A 24,627-nucleotide genomic window follows, 5' to 3' on the forward strand; every position below is an offset into this window, starting at 1 on the left:
ACACACACACACACACACACACACACACACACACACACACACACACTAAAACACCTACTGTGTGTTGGCATCTCTTCTGTCAATCCCTGCTCAAAATATGTGATTTGAGCTCTAGGAGCCAAGTATCTGACTGGCCCCTCGCCCCAGATCAGCTGCAACATATATCCTGGATTCAAAACTCGGTCCTTCACACAAAACTCAGTGCCTGTACCTTTGAATGACCAGGCCATACAGTCCATCCTAATGACTCAGGGATCAGGACTTTGGAGCCCATATTTCTACAATCTTTCATTCAGAAAGATGCTCAGCCATGATGTCCAGACTGCGTCATGAGGCCAGCTTTGTTGGCCAGGTGCCTGGCCACTGCCTCTCAGTCCTGGGTCATAGACTGCTAGTGATTCAGTTTCCCTGCGTGTTTACTGGGTCACTGTCCCACTGCCATCCTGTAAGAATCACAGACCAAAGGCCAGCACTCTAGCCCCAGACCACTTGATAATGATGCTTGCCTTCTGTGCCTTCTATATAGGAAGAGACTGAGGTCCTGGAATGAAGGCCATTTGCTCAGGACTTTAATGAGCTGTCATCCTGAAGATGGTGTGATGAGCAGTTAGGCCCCTCGGGAGTGCCCAGTACATGCACTCATTTCCCACTCCACTCAACAGCTGTTCCAGACAGACACAGGCATCAACGGTGGCCTTTATCCACTGAGTTCCCCTGAGTGCCAGACACTGGACTCAGAGTCCCCAAGACCTCCAAGAAGTGGGACTGTCCCTGGAAATCTCTGAGAAGGTGGCAAGAGCAGACATGTGGTCTTCAGGGACCTGTGTGATCCACAGAAAGACAGGTGCCAGAGGGTAATGCCAGAGGCCATATTTGTGTCTGATTTCCTATATACCAGCTCCCCATACTCAGTCACTGAAGCCAGACTCTAGATACAATAGCCTTCTTCCCATTCTGCAGAGGAAGAAACTGAGGCCACAGAATCATGGGCTGGTTCCTGGGTAGGGAGCTGAATGTAGGCTCTCCACTGACTGTTCTGTGGGCTCCCTGTCTGTGACTGGCTGTTCTACACTGGCAACCTGGCTGGATTTTGAATCACCCAGAAGACAGGCTTCTGAGGTGTCTCTTGAGTGTGTGTCCAGATAGGTTTAGCTGAAGGGAGAAGATTCACCGAATGCAGTTGGTGCCGTTCCACACACTGACGTCCCATTCTGAACAAAAGGGAGGAAATGCGCTGAGCACTAGCGTTCATCTCCCTCTCTGTCTCCTGACTGTGGATGTAAGGTGACCAGCTGTCTCACATTCCTGACACCAGGCCTTCGAACTGTACCCTCAGACTGTAGAGTAAAGCAAACCCTTTCTTCCTCATTGCTTCTTGTTAGGTGTCTGATCACAGCAAAGAGGAAAGTCAGAAAACGTCCTCCTGTCTCAGTTACTGGAGCCCAGAAGTTGAGGAGACAGATTCAAACGCTCTCTAGGGGTGTCCCTGGCATCTCTTCCAGAGCTTGTGCTCTGCCCTTCCTAGAAAGCTCACTTTTATTCCCCAAAGCTAGGTGAGCATGCTGGGAACCCATCAGATTCCAGCTGTGTCTAACTGCCACGAGAGACAGGAGAACTGAGGCAGGCAGACCAGCACTCCCAGAGGTCTTTCTGTTGTCTTGGGGGTGAGGAGATTAGCCAGAACACATGTGCTGGAGACATAGGGCATGGGGCTTAATGCTGAGGCTATGGAAGTGCTCCGGGGCCCCATGGGTGGGGTCATGACATGGAATCAGAGGCTTTGTACCTAAGCACTCTGCCCAGGGGTCAGGGCTGAATCCTCAAAAGATGACCATGGGCCATGGGGACAGAGGACAGGTTGTGTTCCATGGCATCCCCAGTGAGGTTATAGACAGGACCCTCTGGTAAGAAGTGACACTAGAATCCCATTTCCTCTTCCATCTCACCCTGTCACCACCTTTCCTACTTTGATCCACCGTGGCAGTCCCTTAGTTCCTGGACTATTGATCGTAGCCATTCAACATTTCCCCTGCTAATCATACAGCATTTGCAGCAGTCATACAGAGAAGGGTCTCAGTGACTAGGCTGCAGCCTGAGAGTCAGCTGTATGTTTGGTCACTAAAAGGGGATGGAGGCAGATCTGCACTAAGGAGCTGGTTGTGGTGGAGGGGTCCGTGGCCTCCTGCTCCTCCCCCGGGGGATCCTCTTTAGCCCTTTTCACATTTTGATAGGAAGCAAATCCCTCTCAAAGGGAGGGCAAACTCCGAGGCAGTAATTATTTTATTAAGACCGGGAAATGATGAATAATTCAATTTGGGGAGAGAATGGTACCACTGATTGAATGTTGCTTCCTTGAGCCTGACATCACCTCTCGCTAATTTCCTTTGACATTTTTGGCAGGGCATCCTGAAGAAGGTTCTGGAATGCTTGAGATGTGCCTTCATCTTGGGCATTTGTGATCCCTCTAGGCTGGAGGAGGGAGGAGGAAGATCAAAGCCCTTGATGAAAAAATGAGGTGCCTTCGCTAGCTTGCCACATGAAAAATTCAAACCTCAGGCTTGGCTGTATGTGTTGAACTTGCCATTGTGGGGGTCGGAAGGCCACTGGAAGTTCATAGCAAGGTCACAGAGCATTTGTGAAAATGCAGTTTGTCAGGTGACTATGGGAAACTGATCCCAGGTTGCTGCTAGGATTAGAGAAGGCAATGTGTTTCGTCCCAGCTCGGAATTTCCAAGCCTGAGCGCATTCACCAACCACTGCTGTGCACACAGAAGGCTGACAAGCCCACAGGTCCTCCCACGATGCTGGGCACAGGAGACCTGAGGTTGTACAAGGGCACCAGGGAGGCCCAAGTGTCTCTCCACATAGTGGAGGCACAGCAGGATCATGGCCGCCAAGACAGGAAATGTCATGTGTCACTTGAAGGCTTTCAGATACCTGGGTTTCAGGTGGCATCCTCAGATTGAGAGGAGAATGGCACTCTCATGTCTGGGCATCAGATATATTCTCCCAGGGGTACACTGGCCACCACTGGGATGGGTTCCAATAAATTATGTGCCCAAAGCTGGGACTGGGGTCTAACACAAGCACTGTGAGTCCCACTTCCTAGTGGCTCAGCTTGGGGTCTGACCACCACGGGCAAGTGAAAGACGGGCTGGCTTGGAAGTAAGCTAAGTGCGGCTTACTCTTTTCCTTGCTGTGTCAATCAGCTCCGGGTCTCCGTAAGAAATGCTCGGGGTGAGCAGCTTACAGAGAGAAAAGCATTGTGTAGCTCAGGTTTGGAGGTATTGGTCCATGATCCTAGCATCACTTCAAGGCCTCTCAAGGTGGGTAGGGAATGCATCATGGTGGGAACATGTGACACAGTGAAACCATTTACCGTTTGTTACAACAAAGAGAGGAGGAGAAAGGGCCAGTAGCTCTTTCAAGGTTCCAAGGTCTTTCACTGTTCGCTGCCACCTCCCTCTGACTCATGGCTGAGAACTAAGCCTATAACATGGCCGGTGGGGGGGGGGGGCACCGAGATCCCAGATATAGTCCCATCCAGCAGTGTCTGTAGGTCTATCTCCACAATGCCAGTCAGCTGCAGGGGTCACAGGCACCAGTCAGCCCGTGTCATGATGGAACCACCAAAGACCTAGTTGTAGGCAGACTTCCATGACTTAATAAATAAAAGACAAATAGAATTCCAGGAGTTTTCCCAGTTCCTGCTTATTCCTCCTGCCCCTGACAGCTTTTCTCAGGATCCGAGCTGAGAGGCATGGAGGCTCCTGGTCCAGGTGAGGAGCAGTGACATGGTGAAGCCACCAAGAAGCCTGCAAACCTGGAACCTGAATGGCCCAGACTTCAGGGCATGTCACATCAACAGTCAACTCCCTATGCCTTCAGGGCTAGACAAGGAAGATGGTGTGGAGGAGGCCCTGGCATGGAGCTAGGCCACCTCAGGTAGTTGTGGGAGTTCAATTCAGACACCCTTGGGCCCATGGACCCCAGGGCATGCCAGTCGTTATGCCCCACACGACCAGATCCTTCCCCAAGCCACATGCATGCCAAAATGAACATTTGGCCACTGTTGTCAAGAAGAGGGGGCAGGCAAGGGGAGGGGACAGGTAAAGGATCGGGCAGGCCTGCCTCACACGAGGAGACAGAGACTGAAGTCCTGGCAGCTGGCCCTAGTTCATGTTGCAAATAGGGGGTCAACTGTACCCTGTTGCCTTGAGCTTCTGAATAGCGGGCGGAGGGTTTGATGGGGGAGAGGAAGGAAAAGAAGTAAAAAGGGAGGAAGAGAGGAGGAAATCTTCCTGGTGCTACAGGAGGGTGAGCAGGTAGCCTAGGACTCAGAGTAGGAAGCCCCATGTGGAGCCCAGATGCCCCAGGACGGACGCTGAGCTGCAGTCCCTTGCTAGCTCCCATGCACCAGGGCGTTCAGCATGGGCTGACCACAACAGCAGAAAACTGGGCTGTGGAGGACAAAGCTCCCTCAGAAAGGAAGCTGTGGTGCCACCTGTGAGCAGGTTCTACAAGCCTGGGCAGCAGGGGGCAGCCTGTACACTCTAGACACAGAAGCAGTGGAGCACGAATACCTGGGGACAGAGCGAGCAGCCGTGTAAGGGGTAGACACAGCTGGCTGTGGTGTTTCTCTCTCCAGGAATCTACAGCACATGTGCAGGACACACATCTGCCTAAACCTGGGAGAGGTCGGGCTCAATTTACAGCTCCATGATTGCGGAATCTCTTTCTAATTGCAGGATTTTGCTGGCACAGCTGCACTTCCCACCTCCTAGCCGGCAGCCGACAAGGGCTGGCTCCTGTACCCAGCCCACTTCAGATGAGCCCTGAGCCTGAAGACCCTGACACTAGGATGTTCATGCTTTGAAGGCTGTGTTTCCAATGTGTGAATCAGTTTTTCCATCTGTGAAATGGGTCCACAGAGGCATTGCCTCGGGCTCAACCTGAGTGATCCTCAAGGAAGGGTGATGAGTTAGCATAAGGCTCATGCTACCTGTAGCTTGCCAAAATGATGAATAAAGAGGATGAACCACAGTGAGATTGGGTCCCATGAGCTGGGGCCAGGTGACATCAAAACCCAGGAAGGTAAACTGTCCTGCCAGGGATCACCCTTGTCAGTCCTCATGGGGGCCTCAGAATGGGGTCCCCAGCCAAAGGCCTCTGTTTCATACCCTCCCCCGTCCCAGGGCTGTCCAGCTGTTTCAGACTGCCATGACAGTCTTCCAAAACAAAAAGATCTCCTGGGAAGCATCGCAGAGAATGGAATGTTCCTGGCTTTTTCTAAAGGTTCTGCGGGCCCCAGGTGGAGGGAGCAGCAGAGCCTATCCAAGCTCTCCAGCCATCCCAGGTCCAACAGAAGCATTGGTAGCCTGGCAGGCCAGGCCTATGGCTCTGTCCCACAACAGCTGCAGAGAACAGGGAGGGACTCTTGGAGGCTGCCTGTCACCAAGCTCCTGACAGCAGACCCTGGGCAGAGGTCACACTGTGGTCTCTCTGGATACATTATCCTGGGTCCACAAGCCAGGATGGCTACAGGGTTAGGAACCAGAGTGCCTAGCAGACAGGGCTCAAGGTGTGAAAGCAGGTTAGTTGGCTTCAGAGTCTGGGTTCCTTCTAGCCTGACTCAGATACTCCAGTCGTGACTATAGCTGTGGCTCAAAGTCAGACTCTCAGCTTGCCAGAGGAAACCCAGGATTGGGGTAGAAGGCCCCGTCCTTTGCCAGTGATGGATGGGACTTGGGATGTGGGGGCAACAACTCCTCCTTCTTCAGGTGGCACACCCACACTGTCTTCTAAGGTCCACAGGGTGACTGAGCTCTTTCCACAGCAATGACTGTCACACCTGTGTTTGGTGTGACCCTCTTCAGAGGGTCGCTTTCTGCTCCCAAACTCAGCACCTTGTCTTAGGATTTCTGGGGGACTCCTCAGATAAGGGGTACATGTGGACAGAGTGTCAAATAGGGTCTACTCAGAGACAGAGATGGTCCTCAGTCACCTCCAGCCAATGAGGAAAGCTCCCTCCCTCACCTCTGTGCCCAGGGAGTGTCCTCCCCAGCCTGCTTCTGCCTCCCAGCTAACCCCTGCATGCCAGGTCAGCACGCCTGTACTAGTCCGAGTGGCTCCCTAGTGCCCTTGGAGAAAGTCCTTGCTCTTCCAGGTCCTGTTGGATGAAAGAAGGAGAGTGTGGTTGGGGTCCTGAGGTCCAGGACTGCCTCCTTGGGCCTGGGCCTGCGGTCATTTGATTACCCATTAGTGGACGCTATGAAGAACCAGGTTTTTCCCTGTCCCCTAGACTGCCATAGAGATCCAAGGCAACTTGACATACAAAGGCCTTGAAGATAACCCTTTGGGGATACCCTCTGGGGTAGGGTCTTCCTAGGCCTCAGCCTCACCATCACCCAATTGCCACCAGCTCTGCCCACAGTGCTCCACCCTCATCCTGGCCTAGGACATGCATGTGCCTCACAGCCTGCGGGAGCCATCTTGAGGCATCCCTTGGTGGTCTCAGCAGGAGTCTGTTTTAGGTAGATCTCCCCAGGCCTGTGCACAGGGGGACAGGCTCGGTTTGTTAGTGTCTGCTGTGACAGCCAGAGGAGGGTCTTCAAGAGAAGGCTGAAGGTGAGGCTGCAACCATGGGCAGCAGAGAATGAAGATGCTGCCGGACCCGAAGCCCTTCTGTACACTGGAGCACATTGCCCAACTCAGCCTGGTTCACTGCGTCAGATCTTCCCTATGCCACCTGAAATGGTGGCCACGGGCAGCCTCACATCTCACCTCATGGACAGCAAGTAGGGAGTCTGGATGCAGAGGCCCAGAGAGGATACCCTGAAAGGGCAGTGGCAGAGCCCTGAGTGAATGCTGTGTCCATAGCAGAGTGATAAGGATCAAGGCTGCTCCCAAAGCTGGGGCAGATTCCCCTTTGCAATCCCAGCAGCCCCCGGCACGAGGTCACCTTGACTGGGGACACCCAGTCTCAGAATGAGGGGACTGGCCAACTCCTCATGTGAACGCTGTGTGTGAACTTTGTCATAGCTGGCCCAGGAAGGGCTTAAAGACGGAAGGGCATTCACTTGGGGGCCAGGGCCTCCTGGAAGGCTGGGATTAGTGTGGTCCCTGGTGGGCCAGCCTTGCTCAATAGTTTGGATGCTCAGGGCCTCTCAGCTGTCTCTTGCTTGCCTTTCTCTGGCTCTGCCCTCCATCCTCCATGAGCCACCCCCTCCCACTGCCTGTAAGGAAAACATAACCAAGCACCCAAAAACACAGCGGAGGAAGAAAGAAGGGAAGGAGAGAAAGAGAGGGAGGGAAAGAGGAAAAGGCAGACAGAGGGAAAAGAGAAAGACGAGAAGGAAAGGGCTGTGAGGCAGGCGTTGGCTCTTGATCTAGGAGTGTGCTTCCCAGCTCTTGGCAATGCCAGTCTCAATCCTGTTTTGCCCCAGGTCAGGGTGGAAGTTTAAATGGTTCATCTGGCTCATCAAGGGTGCTGAGTTGCCCAGGGAATTAACGTCTCAGCATTTCAAGGCATGACCCTGATTAAGGGGCATGTGAGAAGAGTAAAGGTACATGTGAGAGACTGGCTGAGGTCACAACATTCCACCTGAGAGGAAGGCTCCCAGGGCCCCTGCCCACCACTTCCTCCCTTGCTTCTTCCTTCCAGACAGCTTCTATAGCAAGGCCAAGTTGCCCAGTCATGGCTGTCCACAGACTTCTACCTGATGAAGGTCACACACCTTTTCAAGGCCAAACCATGAACTCCTCACCCCCAGGCCCCTATATAACAGCCTCATGTTTATCCAGGGCTCCCAGCCATCCCTGCCTCCCCTCATCAAGCTCCTTCCCACCATCACCCCTGGATATCCCTGACTTCAACTGCCAACAGAGACTGGGATGCCACACTTGTTCCTGGACCCAGCTCCCCGCTGAGGCCTAGCTCCTGGGAGTGTGAGGGGGCGGGGGTGTCTGGACTCCTGTGTTGATGTCCCACAGGCTGTGTCTACATCATGTTAGTCTCCTGTCCCCACTTCCTGCCTGAGCCCAGTATGCTCCTTCTGTGGGGAGGGACAGCTACCTCATGGCACAAGCCTGTGCTTGCCCTTCCTTCCTTCACACTGCCCACGGTGTGGCCCCATTCTCTGTGTTCCCCATCCTCCTCCACACCACACCGTGAGCAGGCACCTGCTCTCCCTTGTGTGATGCAATGGCACCCAAGACAGGTGTGTCTGCCAAGGCTCCTCCTCCGGACAGTTTTCTCCACAGCTCAGGTCAAGTGCTTAGTGCTGTCTCAAATGCTTTCTCTCCTGGCCCCAATTTAAACCACCAACCAGCAAATCCAACCGCCAGCAGATTTCAAGGTCACCACCCATTCCCACCCCACTCCTGGGACCCTACTACCTCTCTAACTGCTGCTTGCTGACTCTCCCAGTTGCCTCCCTTGCCTGAGGCTGGTCCACACAAATCTTCTCAGATCATATCACTGTTCTGCTTAAATCCCTGCAGTGGCTCCCTACTTCCCTCAAACGTCCAGCCAGAGTCCTTGGTATTCGGTCCTTCTAATCCTGGCTCCTCCTGCTCCTTCCCACACTCACTCTGACCCAACCTTCTGCTTCCTTGCCATTCCTGTATCACCTGCCTCAGGACCCTTGTACATGCCAGCCTCCCTGCTTAACACATAATCAGACTCCTTCCTAGCTTTCTCCCACGCCTTCTCTGGAATCTTCACCCAAATACTGCCAAGTCACCAAGGCCATTTCCAAACACGGCTAGATCCTCCCAATCTCCTTGCAACTTATAGAATTTCTTTCTGCTCCCTCCCCCAACTCTCCACTTACTGTGATTGTTGCTCAATTTTCACTCCCTCCCCTAGAGTGTAAGTCCCAGGAGCTCGGTTTGGCAGCTATCTAGTTAACTCAAGTATCTACAGCACCCAGAATAGCACTCGGTGCAGAATCGATGCCCAGTAAATAACAGCTGAATACCCACACGAGAACAACTAAAATCCATGAGGCCCAGCCTCAACTCTGAGACCTGGTGCTTTCCCTCTTCCAACATGGGAAGAGGGACCCAGCTCCTCCCTCCACCTGAGATGTGCTGACCTATTTATCCTGAATGAGGTATTTCAGTTCCCCCCAGTGCTCAGGGGCAAGGTGCGCCAGGAGGCTCCTTAGATCTGAGATCTGGAGCTGCACAGAGGTGGCCTGGGAAACATTTCAGGAGTCTGTGGACATCCTTGGTGGACTAGAGCTCCGAGGAAGAAAGCATGGCTGCCCAGGAGCCAGTACAGAAAGATAATTAATCAGTATTGGGAGCATGAGCTTGTCCCAGCCACATGGAAGTGCAGAGAGACAGGGAGAGACAGAGACAGATAGACAGACTAACTGACTGATAGACAGACAATCAGACAGCCTGAGAGCCATATAATGGCATGGGCTCCAGCCACCATGGGGCAGCAAAGTAATTCATTCAGGCCCTAAGTCAGGGGATATGATGTCTACACTTTCAAAGCCATGATGGCCTTCTGGGCTTTTACAGTTTGTGTCTGGCTCATAGTGCTGCCAGTAGCAAAGGCTCAGATCTGGGGTCTCTTTGTCTAAGTTCTAGCATTTTTGGCCTGTGCAGCCTAGTGAGTCACAGTACCAGGCAAAGGAGAGGTTCATAAACACCCAGGCCTTGTGATCCCAGGGACTCAGCCACCCAGGGAGTCATGAACAAGCTTTCTACCACAGTGCCTTACCCCCAAGGTTTTCCAGAGCTGGGATCAATCCAAGCCATAGTGCAAGATTAGGAGCAAGGAAAACTGGAGTCCAGTACACAGTTGTTCTGGGTTGATGTATGACCTCGGAGTTCCCAAAGTACGCTGAAGTATAACCCCGGCATCTGTGACATGATCCATCAGAACCTCAGGTCTTCATGGAATAGCTGAGGCTATTCTCCACTGGGGCTCTAAGTCTATGTCTGGGTGTTTATGAAGAGGGGGAACCAAACATAGAATCAAGAAGAAATCCAGCTGTTGACAGGTGCAAAGATGGGATGGTCAGTTGCGTGTTCAGCGAAGATCTGCGGAGGTCCCCCAGAGCCTCAGCTCTGCCTCTGATCTTGGAACTGGGAAGATGAATTGCTCTTTTCTTAACCAAGCCGTACTTGGCCTCAGGTTCCAGTAACCAGTCAGGCATCTGCAGGAACTCTTGTACCTTCCACTCCTGCTCTTGGCCCAGCAGCCCCTGACAGAGCCAGGTGTGCAAGGCTTTGGCTGGTGGGGTCCAGCCTCTACTCTGTGGTTGGGAAGCCAGGAGGAGGCAGACCCCAAGAGCTTATGTCTGAGCTTTTAGCCTGGTGGTTGCAGGGGAGATCAAAAGCCAGAGACTTCAGAAGCAAGACTCCAGAATTAAAGAGACCTGTCTTCCACTGCACTCACCAGTGACCTGGCCAGACCCCACTTGACCTCTCAGCTTGCTTCCCTCACTCTCTATCCCTCAGGAGCCAAGGGACCTATGGGGGAAAAGCAAGGATCCTATATGCTGACCATTGTTGAGTTGGTAGACATTTAGTAGAGCTTTATTGATACACAGGTCCAGCTCTGCCTGGGCTGGGCAGTGAAGAAACTTCAACTACCTTGCTCACTGGAGGCCTTCGTAGGCTAGGATCCCTCTGCTCCCCCTTTGCTCACCCAACCCCACCCCAGGTTCCTTGTCCTCCCCTACCTCATTTCACCCATCCCATAGGTTAGTCCATGGATGGGCACTTGCAAAGGAAAACAAACGATGGTCTCAGCCTCCCCTGACTCCTGCCTGGTGCTTGCTTCTCAGACACTCCTTCTTCCAGAAACATGTTAAGGAATCTCACCTCTGCACTTGACTCTTCTGAGTCAGACTGGCAGCTTACTGGTGAGCCAGCCTCCCAGTCCCCTCCTCGTTTCTTTATAGCATGTGTCCCCCACCTCTGCCCCATGTCCTATGCCCTTCCTATAAGACATATAGTGTCCCTCTTAAAGCCTTTCTCTAGGGAATCCTAGTCTACCATTGACCCCAGAAGGCCTCCTGCCATGTCCCCAGTTTCAGCCTGCTTAGCACGGAAGATCCTGTTGTGTCTGCTTATCAATGCTCTGTGTCCAAGCCTGTTGTCCATGCTTCCTCCATCCTCCTCCCGCTTGAGGTCCAGGTCACAGGAGCCTGAGAAATACATGTGAAATGAATGACTGACAAAGCCTACCTCCTGGCCCATATGTGACTGCACAGTGAAGATGAGCCTTGGGAAGGAGTGCCACCCAGAAGGCCCAGGAAGGACATCAGTGAGTAGAGAAGGAGCAGAGTACCATGTTGCGTGACAGAGGTAGAGGAGTGGGGGAGGGGGACAGTGCAGTCTGGGACCCACATTCCAGAGGAAGATGGCACCATGCATGTAAGAGGCAGGGCAGAGCACAGAGAGTGTGAGAGTTGGGGTATCCTGCCACATACGTAATCCCACCCAGCTTAGCTTGTCCTAAGACAAGCTCCTTAATCATCAAGTGACAAGAAAGTTCCCACCTCTTCATGGCAATCCTCCCACAGGGATGAGCAGTTGAGCCCCCTTCTGCTTCCTCCCTGGTTCATCTTCCAGGTCAGGGAGTCACCACAACATGGTCCCCAGCCACCTGCCTACGTGTCACCACAACCAAACCCGACCAATCTTTCCCTGGGAATACAAAACAAACGATGTTCCAAAAGCTTTGGGAACAAGTGGGATTTCTAAAAACCTCAACAACAGCAACGGAACGTCAAACGGCAGGGGGTAAGTGAGCATTTGTTCATCGTCTCTGAAGGGTTGAAATCAGAAACACGAGGAATGACAGGCACCAGTGGAGCTGGGTGGTGACAGCAGGTGCAGCCATTTCAGAACAGCACGAGAAGGCTGGCACTCTGCAGAGGGGAGCCTTGGCACACGCCCTGTAGAAACCTGCACAGCCCACATCATATTACCAAGAACGCTCAGAGTGCCGGGGACCAACAACCGCACGCCAGAAGTCAGAAATGTCAGGCCATGGTGGAAACACAAATTACTATCGGAACACACGGTGGGCATGACCCCCACAAGGGAACTAATTGCTGCGGACAGCTGAGAAGGCAGCGCAGACAGATCTTACAATGCGGAGGGAAGAGCATAGTGCTCTGTTTGAATGTGTGATCACATAGCACTGGAAATGACTCCGTGGTATCAAACAATGAGGAAAGCTGAGCAACTGGAAAGGGGCTCAAGCAAGGCTTGTGCTTCCTGATTGGGATGATTTAAAGGAGCATGTGTGTTGGCTGGCACTCACTGACCTGCCCACTTAAAATGTGTGCACTTTGTGTGTATAAATTCCTCTTCAGAAGAATAAAGCCCACTGTCAATAGGTACAGAATTCCAGCTAGTAGATTTTGCTTTTTACAGTAGAGTGAGCTAGTGCTTCTGAAACTAATTTTTAAAATGCATTTGGATTCAGAAATGAGAGTGACTAGATAAATTAAAGATAATAAGAGCTAGGCTTCTAACTGTTAGGCAAGGGAGGTCCAAACATTGAAAAGAGGACAGCTGTATTGTATTCTGCTACACGGAAGAATGCATAGGAGCAAATGGGCTCACAAAAAAGGGTGTAGGTGGGTGAATGGATGGATGGATGGATTGGTGGGTGGGTGGGTGGGTAGATGGATGAAAGAATGAATGGATAGATAGACAGACAAATAGATAGATAAATAGATAGATAGATAGATAGATAGATAGATAGATAGATAGATAGATAGACAGATAGATAGATAGACAGACAGACAGATGACTATGTCACGTGTACTTATGTACACATAGGTAAACAATTATTTTATGGACATGTGTCTATGGTTCCACAAGCATACATCTTTCCCTCCATCTTTATCCTTTTTCCTTACCAATAAGAAGTAGAGTGTCATTGTTTTGCATCAATGAGGGGCTGGAAATGACAATGGCATAGCAGGCTCAACTGGCTTCCATGTATGGTTCTAAACATTTTCCTTGGAGGGGAAGCTGAATTCAGGGCTGGCTGAGAAGTGGAGTGGTGTCATGTCTGGATATGAGGGACTCATGATGAGGACAAATGTAAGAGATACTTGACTGCTCCATGTGCTTCACAGGTCAAAACTGGAGCCATTTGAGCATTGAGACCAGCGAGAAATGGCGATGGATTAATACTCACAAACAATAGTTCAAAATCACAATACATCAGATTTACAAACAGCAAAAACAAAAGCAGAAGCCACAAGTCTTTCTTTTAAGGAAAAAAAAAGATGGAGAAAGTAGATGGGGGGTGAGGAGAGGGGAGAAAGCTTTTCTTGTACAGAAAAACACTAACCAGTTTCAAGTGTCTCTGGGTCTGATGCCCTGAGAGGACCCAAGGCAGTGTAGAAGGGAGCCACCGTAGGACCCAGCTGAAGCATCACCTTGCCTGAGCAAGGTGACCAGCCTATGCCCCAGTGTGACAGAAGACAAGGCCAGGCTATCAGGGCTCCAGGCAGACGTGAGCAAGGCAACGTGTACAGTCTGTACATCACGTGACTAGGGTAGAGCTAGGTCTGGGAGATAAACTTCTAGAACTGGGCACCTCTGGCACCTGGAAAGCCTAGACTTGGGTGTAGGGTGGATAACAGTGCTGTGTCAACATTTCAGCTCTCGGTTTTGATAAATGCACTGCGATTAGGGGAGAGAATGCCCTCATTCTTAGGAATGATACACGGAAGAAATGGGCAAAGGGACACAATGCCTTCGCCCACAGCCACCCACAGGAGTTGTGACACACTGCATGCAAACATTTATGCATATGGACAAACAGACATAAAGATAGTAGACAGGTGATGGATGGGATAGATGAATGGATGGAAGGATGGATTGGTGGATGAAAACATGGACAGATGGATAGAAAGACATAAAAATTGGATGGACAGACAGATGGTGAATGGATGATAACTGGATGGAAAGACAGATACATAATTGGATGGATGGAAGGAAGGAAAGAAGGAAGAAGGAAATTGGTAGATGGCTTAATGAATATATAAATGAACAATTAGATAATTGTTAGGCAGCTAGAAAATTGGCTAAATGGATGGAGGTATGGATGGATAGATGGATGGACACATGAATGGGTAGACAGATAACTGGATGATGAATGGACAGACAGACATATATACATATGTATGTATGTGTGTATGGAAAATGGGTGAGTGGGTGGATTACAGATGAATAGACAGATAACTGGGTAGATGGATGACTAGATGGACAGATAGATGGATGAACAAGTGGATAGATGAGTGGATAGGTGGACAGATAGATGGATGGGTTGCTAGATGGATGGGTAGATAAACGGCTGGATGAATAAAAAGAAAATAGGGTGCGGATAGAATAAACAAATATTCATAGTATGCCTGGAAAGGTATGAGCATTATCTGAGCTATTTCTGCCACAGTCTCCTAAGTTAGAGCCTTCTCAAGACAAAATATAACAGAGGCTCTAAGCCTGGAGCACTTGCTGAGCCTGTACATTACACCAGTGAGGTGATCTGGGCTGGTGTCCTTGAGATAGTGCTGCCCACCAGCGAGCCTGAAGTACCGGGACTTTCATCCCTCCCTCACCCACGACTCTGGGGAAGGGGCAGTGCTCTGGGTGAAACTCTGAAGTGAGACTTGGCGATTACTGGCTAGAGAACCCACAGATGGGCTGGAGGCCTACACTCCCAGATAGGACACAGAGGTTCCATGCCCTGCCCATCTCTTGTTTTTGGCACCTTCTCCTGGTGGTTCCTAAGTTGAGGCCTGAAGGCTACACTGGTGTACATCAGTACAGAGTCTTCCTAAGAGCAGCTGAGCTTGAAGAGGGCCATAAGAATCCTGACATAGAGATGCAGGTGGAGAGGACTGAGCCAGAGTACAGTCTGAACCCCTAAATGCAAGATCTGATGGACTCTGGGGAGTTGGCATCAAAACTCAGTCAAATGGCAGGTCACACATTTGGCAAACAGAATTGATTGCAGGGTTGAAAAAATGCCTGAGCCCCAAAGACAAAGTGAGGGGGTGTTCCATAAACAGCAACCAGGTACGGTGCTAGGGGTGAGTCAGCCAGGCCTGCCCAGGCAGGTCTAGATAAGAGCACCTTGTCTTCAGCCCCACCTCTGTGTTCAGCTCGCCAAGCTGGCCCCAGTGGCCCTACAGCTAAGAGAACCCGACCTCTCACCACTTTGCCAAGCCTGTTTCCTCCCCTGGCCCAAAGGAAACAAAGACCTTGGCAGTCATTTAAAGGGCTCAGTGAACCTCATTCCATATTCTCTCTGTAGCCCAGCCTCCTAGAAGGAGGGCAACGGGAGGCATCTTTGCAAAGCTGCTGCAAAGGCAGCTGGGATACCTGCCCCACATAACTGGGAAGTGGATTCCTCTGGACTCCCAGAGCCCCAGGGTCTGAGCCACAGATACATATGTATGGGACTCACACTACTAAGGTATGCAGGGCTTTCACGGAGCCCCCAGGGTCCCTGATCTGCCCACTCCTGCGGGAGCGGTGAGCTGAGAGTCAATCATAACAGGTGAGTCTGGCTCCAGAATCCTCCGCAGAATCAACAAGATGAGGCTCTGGCCACCTGTGTGTTTGCCTGGGGCCAATGCTCTTGCCTAATGCTTATTTCCAAAATTACAGAGGATAACAAATGACCTAACAGTGAAACAGAACCCCTTTGTCTTTGTGAGCCTCAGCAAACATGCTCATCTGCTGGGGACCAGCCCGTACGTGGCCTCCCATAGAAGCCTCCAGAACAAAAGGCTCTGCATGCCAGCAGCCTTCACACAGGCATTGTGGGGGCAATGGTCTTCTCTGTGGGCTTAGGACTAGAGCCTGTGGCAGGCACGTGGACCTGAGACCCAGTTAGAAATAAGTCACTCTAGGAATTCAGTTCTTCCAGCCCTGGTGTGACAGAATAGAAACTTCATTCCCAAAGAAGCTAGACTTTGTAAATAGTCATTATTCAGGGGAGAGAAGGAGGTGTTCCCTGAAGGTGGAAAGGCCAAGAGGCAAAGAGGATGGTGCCGGCACCCAGGCAGGTGGGGCTATGACTCAGGCTGGGGAGGAGCCAAGGGGGGCACCTTGCTGAGCAGGCCAGGCAGGAGAGCAAGTTTTATAGCAACAGCCAAGCAGAGGCAGCAGCCAGTGGAACCACGGGCATTATGCTGTGTGCGCTGATTCTCTTGTCTGGGCTCCTGGGGGCCTCCAAGGCCAGCCCCATCTCGGGCCCCCAGGAGTGTGCCAAGGGCTCGGAGGTATGGTGTCAGGACCTGCAGGCAGCTATAAGGTGTCAGGCTGTGAGGTACTGCCAGAGTGCTGTTTGGAATAAGCCCACAGCCAAGTCCTTGCCCTGCAGTCTGTGCCAGGATGTGGCGGCTGCTGCTGGTAACGGGATGAACCCAGACGCTACAGAGTCGGACATTTTGGCATCAGTGATGAAGACCTGTGAGTGGCTTCCAAGCCAGGAGTCTTCGGCAAAGTGCAAGCAGATGGTGGACAACTATAGCCCAGATGTCCTGCGCATGCTCAGTGGAATCCCAGGCACTGCCCTGGCTCCGGTATGCACTGCACTCACTCTCTGTGAGCCACTACAGAGGTACCTAGCCACGACCACTTTGGAGAGTCTGCTGACCCCAGAGGATGCAACTGAGGTGATGGCTCCATTCTTATCCAACGGGGCCCTGAGTTTCCACCCATCACAGATGCCTGGGGGTGCCGTGTGCCGAGACTGTGTCCGGCTGATCTCCCGTCTGCATGGTGCTCTAGAGTCTAACTTGACCTTGGCTGAGATAAATGTCCAGGATCAGTGTGAGTCCCTGGGACCTGGTCTGGCTGCCCTCTGCAAGAACTACATCCGCCAGCAATTTTTCCCTGCTGAGAAAACACTGCAGGTTCTCCCCCCACAGGAGGTCTGCAGGAAGGGGGGCTTCTGTGAGGAACAGAGAGAGCCTGCCCACCGACTGGGTCAAGTGGCCGCTGTGGATGGAGTCCCCTCTCTGGAGCTGGGGTTGCCGAGGAAGAACGAGCTACAGATGCAGTTGGGCCTGACCTGTGATGTGTGCTTGAATGTGATCCAGGAGCTGGACAAGTGGCTCACGACCAACAGCACGGAAGCCCTCATCAGCCACACCCTGGAGCGAGTATGCTCCATAATGCCTGACTCTCTGGTCCAGCATTGCATCAACCTGGTGGACGCCTACAGCCCTAACTTAGTGGAGCTCGTGACCAGAATCACCCCAGAGAAAGTCTGTGAGACCATCAGGCTGTGTGGTAGCAAAAGGCAGGCCAGGTCCATCTCCAGGGCTAAGACAACCACGCCACCCCTGCTGGTGGATGAGGAAAACCAGGGAACCTTCTGCCACGGGTGCAAAAGGCTACTGGATGTGTCTTCCCAGAATCTGGACCGCAAGAGCACCAAACGAGACATCCTGAATGCCTTCAAAGGTGGCTGCCGGATCCTGCCATTGCCGTACGTGCTACAGTGCAACCGATTCGTAGCGGAGTATGAACCTGTGCTCATAGAGAGCCTCAGGTTCATGATGGACCCCACAGACCTGTGCAAGAAGATGGGGGCCTGCCACGACCCCAAGGTTCCACTTCTAGGCACGGATCAGTGTGTCATGGGCCCCAGCTTCTGGTGTAAGAGCCCGGAGGCTGCTGAGATGTGTGATGCTCTGGAGCACTGCCAGCGCCTTGTGTGGAAAAAGCCAGCTTCCCAAAACAGCGAGCAGCCATGACTGTGGCCACCAGAACCCCAAGCCTGCCAGGGTTAATCCCACCTGCAGCCTTTTGCCTCCCAAGGGGACCCTATGAGGTGGGTACTATCTCATCCCCATGTCATAGATGAAAAAACTGAGGCTCTGAGCAGGGAATTAGGAGCAGAGCTAACATTCAAAGCCATGCTCTCCTGATGCTGGACAGCTTTATCTTTCTGTCTCTGCCCTCACTGCTGTCTCTAACAAACGGAAGGTCCCCTCTACCCCTGCCACAAACAGGAAGTCTTCTCACCCCTGCCCCAATAAGCTACCCTCTCTTGCCATGCTGTGATGCTGATGGCCTGGAGAAACCTGTCAGTGCCCTCCTGTGCAGGGTGAGCACCCAGCTCTGAGCCAAAGCAGTGGCAGGCAGGTCAGATAGGTAAGGGTAGGGTCGAGGGACTGTCACTAGTGAGGCCAATGGCCCTTGTCAATAGCTAGGGGTGGAAGTTGGGTATTCTCAGGCTGGGATCTTTCAGGCTTGGCTTCCAGTAGTACAGCTGGGACAGGAGTGGTTCTGGACTTCTCTGGGGGAGGGTCCTGGGTCATTGGCCACTACCCACAAGGGACATTTGGACTTTATAGGATTCACCTAGGGGAAATCTGTCTTTTCACCCAGACTCCAGCCACCCTGGTGCTAAGCAGTGTGGGGTGTACTTAAAATCAGGAGAACAAACCCCATTAGGTGAGCCCTGGGGAAGGCTCTGGGATTGTAGAATGTCTGTAGCATGGGCAGCAAGCAAGCGCTCCACCCTAGTGAGCAGGCCCTTTATCTGCTGAGCCTCAGTTTTCCAATCTGTAGACTGGGAGGATCGTGCCTGCCTCATAGGGATGTTGAGACAATTCAAGTTCCTTCACTTAGAGACCAGCACCCATTGACCCACCAGGATCAGTAAAACCTACCTTGAGAATTGACAGGGTCTCTGGGGAGTCTGACCAAGTAAGTGTCACATAAACCAGAAGCTTTTTCCAAATGATGTTTGCTGTTCTTATTCTAACGGGAGAACATGGTCTCTGGGCCTGCAAAGCCCCCCCCCCCTCACAGCTTCCCATGGCTGTTTCTCTAGTGGGAAGCCTCCCTTGGGGTCATCTGCCTGTCTCAGGTGCACAGTACCTGCCTTTCATGTGTCGTCTTCGGTACCTCGTGAGCCCCTCATTGACGACCCCCCGGGTGTGATGTACAAGACCTGTCTGCAGTAGATGCTCCAACGTTTGTGACATGAGTTCCCGTGCTCGGTCTAGCCTGGGTGAAAAGGAGACTGCTTGGCCTGGCAGTTACCCACAGTAACACGAGTGGGTACTCTCCCCCGAGGGCCACGCCTGGGTTCTTAGGCAACTGTTTTGAGCTGGGCCATCATCCAAGGACATGGGTATAACTAGCCAGAATTTCCTGAATCCTGTGCGCTGGCATTGTCAGCTGGACAGGCTGGGCCCACCGGTCAGCCCTGAGCAAGATGAGGAAAGTGGGAGGTGCAAAATGCCAACTGTGGCCCATATACAGATGTGTCCTTGTGGATCAAGCTATAAGTTAGACCCCAAAGCACAGCTTGAGGTCACCAGAGTCACCACTCAAAACCCACTTGTCTCTGCAGGGTCCCTGAGCAGAGTGGAGGCCACTCCTCTGTCCTGTCAGGGAGCCAAAGGGACACTTGCTAACACTTGCATGTGACATGCCACGGCTTTCCTGACCTGACATTTCCATAGAGATGTACCAGCCCCATAAGCCTGGCCTACCAGAGGCCAGGAGATGGTGAGTTCCATGTCCTGTCTCTGAGCATGTTCCACTGCCTTCAACCCAGAGCTACCGTGGGGGACAGGCAGGGTGGAGCCTCTCCTTGGCCCTTCCTTTGATTCCCACACAACCCCCAGGCCTGGAGCCAGCTGCTTCCTCAGACCACTGATCAAATATGTCCCCACACACCCATGGTCCACAGGAGCCTGGCACAGAACACATCTGACAAGAACCCCACAGGACCACTGCCGACTGTGGCTGGCAGGGCACAGGCTTCCTATGCCCAGGCACAAGGACTCCACCTGACCCACACTCTTGAATCTTTACTCATCCTGCACCTTGTGGCTAATGACAGAGGTGATGACAAGAGGAGAGGTGGGCACTAAGGCTGACAGCAGAAACTTCCATGAGACTCACTTAGTGGCCAGGAATGGCAGCTCAGCAGAGGGACAGGGACCAACAGGACAGCCCTGTATGCTTCTGGCTTCAGAAGGGCAGCTGTTCTCACCATCCCCACAAGTGGGACAGCTCCTGCCTGGAAACTGAGAAACGGGACATGAAGCATGAAGGGACTGGAGGCGGGGACCACATGACCTGATTAAGATGGGAGCAGGGGCTCCGACAGATTGCCTGAGTGGACAGATGCCAGATACTTCCACCACATAGGCTATAACCACCCATCAAATGCCACCACCAGACAGAGACCTAGTCAGGTAGGAACTCTGTCAGGGTCCCTGGCTTCCAAATTCCTTGGATCAAGGCTTGAAAGATTTGGGGTTAAGGGTTTGGCAAATGGCTCATTTGCTAAAAACATCCTTCAAAATGGTAGGCCAGCAGCCAATATGGACCTGATGGAGATACGTTCCTCCATGCCACAACCCGAGAGGGATGTCCTAGCGAGAACACTGAACACTGCTGACCCCTTCCATGTCGTCTCTCCCTGCCCCAACACACAGTGGGGCTGGTACCTGTGAGAACTTCACATGCCTCTAATGCTGAAGGCTCCATAAAGCCAGCCTAAAGTCCTTTTTTTCTGTTATCAAATAATTAACACAAACTCTAGGCGATTCTGGGAAAGTTAGAGAGCAGTCCACAACAGACAAGAGAAGGTCCCACTGTTGTCCCCTTTCCTTGACTCCCTGCTTTACCTCCTTTTCTACAATGGCAGTGTTTACATTTTCCTGCCAGAAAGTGGCATCTACACACTTTAAAGACATGAGCCCAAGGATGCGCTCCTGACAGCGACCCTCAGGAAAGCTATTTGTGCTGGAAGGTCCCTTCCAGATCTGGGTGGGCGGGAGCCCTGAAGAGCAAGGGCCCAGAGTCATTGCAGGCTCTGATCTATCTGTTCAACCAGGTGTTAGCCAGCTCCCAGATTCCGCAGTACTCTGAGTGTAGGGAAGAAGAGCTGGCCCTCACCCCAAGAGTTCCTCAAGGACAGCATGGCTGAAGCAGCAGCTTTCTCTGCAGCCTGTGCTGAGTGGCAACCAAACAGCACAGTTCAGGGGTCAGGGTGGATAGTGAGATAGGCTGTCCACCCTGGAAACCACAGTGCACCTCATTTCTCTTGGGTCCCAGAGGAAGGACTGTCTCTCCAGAGGACTGGAACCATCATTTGGGGATTTCAGTTTCCTGTCTATAATTACAAAAAGTGGGAACAAGTGTGGGGGTGTCATACTATCCCCAAAATCCCCAAGTGTGAGCAGTGTCAAACTTGGTTCTCTCCTGTGCCACAACCCAGCCTGAGAGGGATGTCCTTGTGAGAACACTAAGCCACTGCTGATTCTTCCAGTGTCGCCACTAGACCTGGAACACAGGCCGAAGCTGTGAAAGTTTCACAGGCCTCTATGCTGAAGGCTCCGTAAGTCAACCTAGAGTTGTCTGCTGCTGGAGCAAGCATGTCTATAGGTTGAGCTGGGCCCCTCCACCAGCTGTGAAGAAAGGGGCATGACCTGGGCATCTCAATACCCACGTGCAGCTGGGAAGCCTTGCTGCTGCCTAGGAGGTACTCTACCAAACTGGGAGGGGCAAGACACACTCGGGCTTCTCACCTGGGAAGGTGACACACAAACTTGAGCCATTTATTTAGGACATCAGGAACAGTTTCAGAGGCCAAGGGAAAGTCACACCACTTCTAAACCAGTTTCTCGGGGTGGCAATCCCTAGGCCACAAGGGAAGAAAGCCCCAAGAAGAGCAGAAAGAGAGAGTGACCTTTTGGTAGGCAGGATTCTTTGGGACCTAGAGCCAGTGATCCCATCTCCAGAGGAAAGCTGCTTGGAACACTGTCCAAGACCACCAAGGCTGCTGTCATTTTACAGTGATCTAGGGCCCGGGGCTTGGAGGACTCAGCAAGCCAGAAAATCTGTTGGTTGCTAAGTTGGCCAAATGTGATGCTGGTATCTAAAGGAATGAAGCAAGCCCAGAGATGGGCCCATGCACCCAGGGAAGGGCCATACAGCCCTGGAATCTAGAAGCCACACCTGAACAAGAACTTCTGGGTTCCCCGGTTCGCTGAGCTGGGCTCATGGGTGGCAGAAAGTTCTTAAAGATTAGAGATCTAGCCTGCCTCCACACCAGATGGCATGTCAGATGCCATGTCACATTCCCAGAATCATGGCCTTGATTCCCTCAAACCCAGATTACACTACTGGTCTTCACAGATTAGGGTGACCCTCCACAGGTAACTGATGGGTGCATCCACAGTGACAGCATGGCAGGAGGGCTCTCAGGATCTTGAAGGCAGACCGCTTCTCCTGGTACCTGTGCATGACACAGCTACGTCCCCTGCCCTGCTGACCTCTGCTGAGACTGTCCTGGGAAAAGCCACGCCATTACAGGGGTTCTGTGTGAGCTGCTACAGGTACCCAGGCTGAGAGTTGCGTGCCAGCAGAGACGGCCACTCCTGTCACCAGGATTGGTGTGTAATCAACACAATGGGAGACTTTAAGCAAGCCACCAGATCTTTCCTCGTGGCCCCTTCCTCCCCCAGCACAGAGAACTACGTATATCCAGGTTCCATAGCTCTGAGATCAGGATTCGCATCCAGGAAGGGCAGACAAAGGTATGAAGGCAACAGACTTCAGAGGACATGTCTGGAGACAGTGGACTCTCAGGCCCAGATGAACAAGGCAGAGACAGAACCCCATAAGCCTTCCTATCCAGAGACACCCCACTCTCAGGCTTTCTCCATGTGGTGGGGACCAGAGTCTTAGACTAATAGAATGTTCCAAAACCAGGCACCCAGAAACAGCACCTCCATGTCCATTACCACTCACACAAGGCTAAGGAACAGATGAGGGTCAGGGAGGGTCACAATCCAGGAGGCCAGAGCTTTGGGTAAAAGATGGAAATGTTCCATTTTCTCTGTGGTGCCAGCTAGGCCCTTCCAGGGCACTGCCCACAGGCCCATATGAAGTTCCTATGAAATTTTAGGACTCCAGAGCCTTCAACAGCAGAGAGCCACTGCACTCACAAAGCTGTGGAGAGAGGATGAAGGCAAAGCCTCTAACCCATTCTGTATCCAGGAACATGCTTTAACAGCTTGAAGCTGGCCATGGAAGGGGAATTCAGTGTTGACACTGGCCAAGACAACACACTTGTGGTTGGAGGATTGGAATCCTACTTTTCCAGGCCTGCTCTCTCTCATACACTCAGAAACACCCTACTGCTCCCAAGGCCTTGAGATATGAGAAACCACCGAAAGCAACCACACCCTGAGGGAACCATGGGATTGCCAAGGCTTTCTGAATATTGTTCCAAGCCAGGTGCTGAGTAGGTATGAAGACTGAGCCATCCAAACAGAATAGCCCATATCAGCATCTCCTCTTGAACATGAAGGAAGTGTTCCATTGCTCTGCTCTCTGCCAGTTGGGGAGCTGGAGGGGGGTTTTCTATGCTCGGAAAGACTGGCAAGGTCCCACATGCTACACTGGGCCAGCAACCCTGAAAGCACAGGAAGTGGAAATGAAAGTAATGGGGGTTTGGGGGTGGGGGCACGTGACTGTCACTCATAAGGTCGTTGCTCACTCAAGACTACACTTCATATGCAAGGCAGATGAGCCATATACAAAGAAAAAAATGCCAACAATGACATTAGAAAAGGAAAATGACATTAAAATAATGTCAAAATAATATGAAAATCTTACGCATTGTGTGCAAGTCCCAGGAGACTGAAAAACTCTGTGTAGAGAAAACAACACTGGAGACAGCATCTCACGAGAGAGATCAGGCAGAGTCTGCAGCAGCTCTGGGGAGTCTGTTCTGCTGGAAGCTGACATGTTAGGTTAGAGGGCTCAGGACAGAGCTGAACTGGGGTACAGATGGGGTGTGGAGGGGCAGAGGAGGTGGGCTGTCTAGAGTAAGAGAGGACCTGGCTTTGGATGACCAGCCAGGGGTGGGAGGTTGAGGATCCTAGAGGGTGTGTCCAAAGGCCACATGGACCTCTGGGTGTAATGGAAGCCAGGGGTCAGTTCCAAGCTGGGCAGGATGAAGGGTTTCCTATTCTTTGGAAGTTGGTCTTAGAGGTAAGATGGGAGCATGGGGACCTCATCATGGCCAGAGCGGGTGTCTAGGTGGGAGCTGCTGGGGCTGGACAGGAAGGTTCAAGCTCCAGAACAGAGAGCTACCAGCACAAGCTGATGGCTGAGATGCAGGACAGAGGGAGCATGCACATCACAGAGGAAATGCGACCCAGCTCCAGCTATGATATGTGGAACCCTGCAGAGAAGCAGCTGTTGCTGCACTCCCGTGCTGGGGGGAATTCTCAGCACCAACAGACAAAGGCTTCCACGGGTCCCACAGCCAGTCCACGGGGCATCCTCCTTTTCACATGGGTGAGCATACAGGGACACCAGACCTGATCTCCTTCTCCAGCTCTGTGCTGAACTTCACAGAGTCACAGCATGTGTGCAGACGAGTTCACAAAGGCTAGCTGGGTTCCCATACCCCACCCCTACAGGCAACCATCCCTGAACCAATGACTGACAGAGAGGGAGTTTCCAGACTAAGGCAGGATTCCCTGCTCACAGCAAGCGCATCACTCTGCAGCCCAAAAGGACACACAGGAAGGAAAAGGTCCAGGCCACTAGGTCTTCCTAGGGGTATGAAGGGGT

General features: G+C 52.2%; 2 protein-coding genes across 2 annotated transcripts in view; one reads left to right on the forward strand and one right to left on the reverse strand.

Moving 5' to 3' along the window:
• The window catches only part of Sorcs2 (sortilin related VPS10 domain containing receptor 2), a 361,028-nt gene that overhangs the window by 167,580 nt on the left and 168,821 nt on the right, over nt 1-24,627 (reverse strand). The window lies entirely within an intron of this gene.
• Nucleotides 16,175-18,739, forward strand: Psapl1 (prosaposin like 1). Its single transcript, XM_055624008.1, has one exon. The coding sequence runs from the start codon at nt 16,191-16,193 to the stop codon at nt 17,763-17,765; it is 1,575 nt and encodes a 524-aa protein (XP_055479983.1). The 5' UTR covers nt 16,175-16,190; the 3' UTR covers nt 17,766-18,739.

The sequence above is a fragment of the Psammomys obesus genome, unplaced genomic scaffold (assembly GCF_907164565.1).
Source record: "Psammomys obesus unplaced genomic scaffold, mPsaObe1.curated_primary_1811, whole genome shotgun sequence".
Taxonomy (NCBI): domain Eukaryota; kingdom Metazoa; phylum Chordata; class Mammalia; order Rodentia; family Muridae; genus Psammomys; species Psammomys obesus.

Excerpts from the sequence above, each read along its gene's own strand:
- Psapl1 (XM_055624008.1), top strand. The coding sequence starts at position 16,191 with ATGCTGTGTGCGCTGATTCTCTTGTCTGGGCTCCTGGGGGCCTCCAAG.